Source organism: Microtus ochrogaster, unplaced genomic scaffold, assembly GCF_000317375.1.
Source record: "Microtus ochrogaster isolate Prairie Vole_2 unplaced genomic scaffold, MicOch1.0 UNK62, whole genome shotgun sequence".
Classification (NCBI taxonomy): domain Eukaryota; kingdom Metazoa; phylum Chordata; class Mammalia; order Rodentia; family Cricetidae; genus Microtus; species Microtus ochrogaster.
In genome coordinates, this window is record NW_004949160.1 from 2,081,865 (window position 1) to 2,087,864 (window position 6,000).

Consider the following 6,000-nt stretch of genomic DNA (forward strand, 5'->3'; position numbering starts at 1 on the left):
ACATATAAAATATAAGACACTGCATTAAATCAGTATAAGATCTTTAAAAAGGTAAACTGATTGGTGGTGGTGCATGCCATTAATCCCAGCACTTGGGAGGCAGAGGCAAGTGAATCTCTTGAGTTCGAGGCCAGCCTGATCTACAGAGTAAGTTCCAGGATAGCCAGGGCTGTTACATAGAGAAACCCTGTCTTGAAAAACAAAACAAAAAGTAATATATCAGCAACAGAAAATAAGTTCTGTTGGCCGGAGATATGCTTAGAGGTTAAGAGTACTGGCTGCTCTTCCAGAGGTCCAGAGTTCAATTCCCAGCAACTACATGGTGGCTCACAACCATCTTTAATAAGATCTGGTGCCCTCTTCTGTTGTACAGACATACATGCAGGCAGAATACCATATACATAATAAATCTGTAGTGTAATGTTTAAAAAAAAAGTAAGTTCTGTTATGGCAAGATGTCAAGGAAAATTCTATAATAGAAAGATTTTAGTATTGAATGAGAGACTATACAATTCAATTTTTTGTGTCCTAATGTGTTGTGTATGTAGCTGCAGTTTTACTTTTACAGTATGTTGCTAGGCCCTAATGTCTTCCTTGGGGGAGGGGGTGAAAAGGCCCAACATGGAACACAAACTCTGGGAGTCAGGTGGAAGACTTATAGCATACTCATTTATTTAACAATGGGGAAAAACTTATAACCCTCCCAGCAACCAGGTGTTCTGATTCAGTTGACATTTCATGCTCGTCTCTCATTGGCTAGGCATGATCAGGACCTCTGACAGTTCTAGGCAGGATCCCCTTCCCTACCCATGCTGGTTCCTTTTGACCTGGTAGGCCTTAACTTTCTACAACAGTAGGACATGCCATTCCTGCTAGTCTGTCCATCATGGATGCTGTCATCATGGTATTAGGCTTTCATCTAGTAACAGTCTGTCCACACGTAAGGAAACAGTTGAGCAGTATGAAGAAGTCATTGCCAGTTTGCTATATAGTCTTCCTGTCTCTTATACACATATACATGCATGAAAATTAACTGTTTAATTCTCATCTGCTTCCTTAGGAAATGCAGTTTCCTACTTACCTGACTTAGCTCTCAAACTCCACTCATGTGTTTTTAAATATTTGTGGAGTTGTTCACGTGGTGCTTATAACTTATTACTGATTTCTTGGCTATATGTCAATATTTATGATAATAATGATTTCTGTAAGTTCTGGAACTTGATTAGGAATAACTGATTTTTAATTTTACTATTTATTTTTCATACTATTTTGTGTGTAGGATGTTTTGCTTGCATGTATGTTTGTGTACCACCCTAGTGACAGATTCCCTGGGACTGGATTTACAGATGATTGTAAGTCACCATGTGGGTGCTGGGAATCAAATTTAGGTCCTCTGGATAACAGCAGCCAGTGCTCTTAACTACTAAGCCATCTCTCTAGCCCCAGATAATTAATTTTTAAAAAGATTACCAGATCCTTTAAATGCTCATTGTACCTAGTTAATTGAAAATAATTTTTTGTACCCACTAAAGTTCTTTATTAGCCTCAGATTCTTTTTCAAAACTTTGTTGATTCTTTCAGGGATGAAAATCATCTGCTTTGAAGGTTTCAAAATGATTTTCTAACTCAGTGCCAAAGATGAACCATATTAAATTTTCTCTGATGTTAAAAAGTTTTTCATGTGTTTGTGTTTCCAATGTATGCTGTGCATGTGTATGCCAGAGGACAGCTCCGGGTATTGTTCCTTAGGAGCTAGTCATTTTCTCCTTTGAGACAGGGTCACTCACTGGCTGCCCTGTGATTTTTACCTCTGCAGTCCTGGAACTGGTAGTATGCAACACCATGCCTAACTTTTTATATAGCTTCATGGAGTTGACCCCAGGTTTTTATGCTTGAACAGAAAGCACTTTACTGACTAAAATTTTATTTTGAAAGTTATTACCCATTTCATATTTTTAACCAATTCACTAAATAGTTTTAATTGGAATCCTACTAAGAGCAGCTGATGCTTCACTTATCACTGAGGATCTATCTGTGGTAAAGCAGCTTTGTGGAGTTTGAGAGGAACCAAGCCAGTGTGCAGAATCCAGAGCCCCAAGTCAGGACTATAACACCACTGTGAACAAAAACCCTTTGTGGGAGTTTCAGGGTGGAGTCCTCACTGTGTCCATAGTTGAAATCAGCCTTTAATCCCAGCACTCAGGAGGCAGAGGCAGGTGGATCTCTATGAGTTTGAGGCCAGTCTACAAGAGCTAGTTCTAGGACAGGCTCCAAAGCTACAGAGAAACCCTGTCTCAAAAAACCAAAAAATTGGGCTGGAGAGATGGCTCAGTAGTTAAGAGCATTGCCTGCTCTTCCAAAGGTCCTGAGTTCAATTCCCGGCAACTACATGGTGGTTCATAACCATCTGTAATGAGGTCTGGTGTCCTCTTCTGGCCTGTAGGCATACACACAGACATAATATTGTATATATAAGTATTTAAACAAAACCCAAAAAATATAGTAAAAAAAACCCATAGTTGAAATCAAGAAAGTGTGCTGTAGTAGTAATTAATTCATGTTGAAAAAGAGGTATAGTTTTAGCAACACATCACTAAAGCCAATTTTAGTAAACTGCTGTTTTAGAAATAAACAGTATTTCTGTTTATTTCTAATGAATTTTGCATGAATATTTAATTTTTGTTTTATAATTGTATAAATGCTATAGGAAATAAGGACTTTATACTAGTTTATGTATTTAGTGACATAAGAATTACTTAAGCACTTGGGAGGGAAAGGCAGAGGCAGGAGGATCTCTTGAGTTTGAGGCCATCCTAATCTATATGGAGAATTCCAGGATAGCCAAGTGCTTATATAGAGAGACCTGTCTCAAAAAACCAGAAATACTATTCCCTGAACCAACAACTACTACTTAATTAGTTAAGATGGAAGGAAACCGTGGTGTTTTTTTCTTTAAAGCAAGTTCTCAAACTCTTGAGGTAATACCTATTTTAGATATTTCAGAACCAGGACTCCAAAGAACATTTGTGTTTGTGATATCTTCTCATAGTAGAGCTTAAACAGAAAATTTAAGAAATGTTTATTTAAAACTGGCCACACTGTTACATATTAACATCATACATAGTTTTATAGAGAACTATAAATGTTTTTTTAGAAGGGGGGGCCTTGTTTCAATATTGAATATAATTTTGATCCTCATCACCGAGAGCCTTAGATTACACTTTGATATAATGGTATAAGTTTTTATGTTACTTAAGATTGAGGGGCCAGTAAGATGACTAAGTAGGCAGAGGTATCTGCTGCCTAACTGGATGATCTGAGTTTGACCTGGGGCCCACATAATGGAAGGAGGGAAATGATTACTGCAGTTGTCTCCTGATTGCCACTTGAGCACCATTGCATGCTTACATCTACCCACCCACCTGACTACTCACACAGAGTAGAGATGCAATAAAAGAGACACTCTAATTGTTCACAAACACTATAATATATATATTGTATAGTAATTTGCAGAGAAGTTGGAGTGCAGGCACTTAACCTTACATATGAAGAGATTATTTAATAATATTAAGTTTTATAATCATATTTTCTTACCTGTATGTATGTAAGTAAATGGTACTTAATCTTCAAAGTTGTCTTGGAGTAAATGAAATACTGTGCTAAATGATTGGGCTTTTACAGGTTCTGTAGATGGTTGCTGCTGTTGTTATATTATTGTAATGATTGTAGCATCTTCCAGGTGGTAGCATGGTTAGACGCTTAAATATTGAATGAATACACCAAACACTGCACTTCTTGATTGCTCAGCTTTTTTACGTTTGAAACTTTGCAGTCATCCAGGATAATTTTGCTACTCCTGATTTGCCTTTGCTGACATGTTTGACACAAGACCAGGAATTTGAGCCTGATTCTTTGCTCCAACAAAGTGAACTAGAATTTGCACCTTTGAGGTAGGGTGATTCATTTTTTGCCTTCTAAACTTTTTACTCATACTATAAGTTGTTATTAGTATTAATGGTTTCAGGCTAAAGTGGGATTTGGAGTAGGGGGCTAAATATTCTTATCACCTTGTTGGTTTTAAATTGGTGCAGTGTTTTGCATGCAGAGATATACTAGGTGACTATAGTTCATTTAGAGATACGTATGGTTTTGTATGTCCCTTTAGGCATACTTTAGACATACTCAGTACCCTGTGTTTCCTTATTCTAAATCTCTCTGTATGCTGCCACTGTCCTTCCTCTCCATCCTACCTTAATTATGCAAAGAAAGCAGCCATTTCTAGGATACTAATTTCTCTGCACTTTCATTTTGCTCAGCTGTTATTGAATTAGTCTTGTTAGCTTTCTTTATACTATGTACAAATATCAAGTAAGATTTTTACAAAAACATTTCAAATTGATATCTTTTAGAACATTTAAAATGGGAGGACATTCTATAATTCTTCAAAATATACTTGGAATTGTCCAAGACTTTGTTTTCTGTTAGAATGAATGAAAATTCTACCTTAAACTCAAAACTCTAGATGTTTATTAAACCCTGTCATTATACTGTATATTATTTTAGAATCACAGTTGCATAGTTCTCTCTTCACGTTAGATTATCAGAGTGATGAAGCTTTGTTGTATTTTGGGAGTAGACCATAAACACAATAACCTGACCAGTAAGCAGAGGAATACAAGTTAGATGAATATTAATTCATAATAGATAACATGTATTTAAAACCATAAACTTTTTAAAATGCTATTTTAAACTTTTTTGTGTGTTGAAATTGATTATTTTAGGAGAATGTCAAGGCAATATTGGGTTCACTCATTAGTTGCAAACTTTTCTTTGTTTCATCTTTAACTGCCTTGTAGGAATTGAAGATTAGAACATTTATTTCCTTTTATTTTTGGTTTTTTGAGACAGGGATCCTTTGTGCAGCTTTGGGTGTCCTGAAACTGACCAGGCTGCCCTCAAACTCTGCCTCCCAAGTGCTAGGATTAAAGACATGCAACACCACCGCCCAGAATGTCAACAGAGACTGCACTTTTATTTCCTGGGCACCCAGGTCCAAATAATCACACAAACTATATTAATTATAAGCTGCTTGGCCTATTAGCTCAAACTTATTATTATTTTTTTTAAAAAAAGTTATTATGCATACAGTATTCTGCCATGTCAGAAGAAGGCGCCAGACCTCATTACAGATGGTTGGTGAGCCACCATGTTGCTGGGAATTGAACTCAAAACCTCTGGAAGAGCAGCCAGTTCTCTTAACCTCTGAGTCAGAATTATTATTAACTAGCTCTTATAACTTAAATTAACCCATATGTTTTTGTCTATGTTTTGTCTATGTTTAGCCACATGGCTTGGTACCTTTTCTCAGTGAGGCATTCTTGTAGAAGGAGCTGTGGGCAGGCCTGCTTTTCGTCCCGCATGACTCCTGCAGAGTTAGCTTTGTCCCGGAAATAACAACACACAAATTGTATTCATTTAAACACTGCCTGGCCCATTAGTGCCGGCCTCTTCTTGGTTAACTCTCACATCTTGACTAACCCATTTCTAATAATCTGTGTAGCACCACGAAGTGGTGGCTTACTGGGAAAGATTCAGCATGTCTGACCTGGCAGCTGGCTCCATGGCATCTGCCTCAGAGAGGAGAGGCATGGCGATTGCCTCACTTCCCTCTTCCTCCCAGCATTCTGTTCTGTCTACTCCACCCACCTAAGAGCTGGCCTATCAAATGGCCAAGGCAGTTTCTTTATTAACCAATGAAATCAACACAAAACAGAAGACCCTCCCACATCATTTCCCCTTTTTCTGTTTAAACAAAAAAAGAAGGCTTTAGCTTTAACATAGCAAAATTACATATAACAAAACAGTTATCAAGTAAGAATTACAGTTACAATATTTATATCTATTTTATCTTTTATCATAACAAAGGAAAACAACTATAACTATCTATCTATTCTTCAACTCCATCAAAGACTCCAGAAGGATATAATATTACCTAAGTAA

At 37.0% G+C, this 6,000-nt stretch overlaps 1 protein-coding gene across 3 annotated transcripts in view; it reads left to right on the forward strand.

Annotated features, from left to right (window-relative positions):
* The window catches only part of Alms1 (ALMS1, centrosome and basal body associated protein), a 130,967-nt gene that overhangs the window by 21,314 nt on the left and 103,653 nt on the right, over positions 1-6,000 (forward strand). For all 3 annotated transcript variants that reach the window (XM_026777394.1, XM_026777395.1, XM_026777396.1), the window contains one exon: positions 3,833-3,950. In XM_026777394.1, coding sequence (XP_026633195.1) covers positions 3,833-3,950 — 118 coding nt within the window. The remainder of the gene's footprint in view (positions 1-3,832; positions 3,951-6,000) is intronic.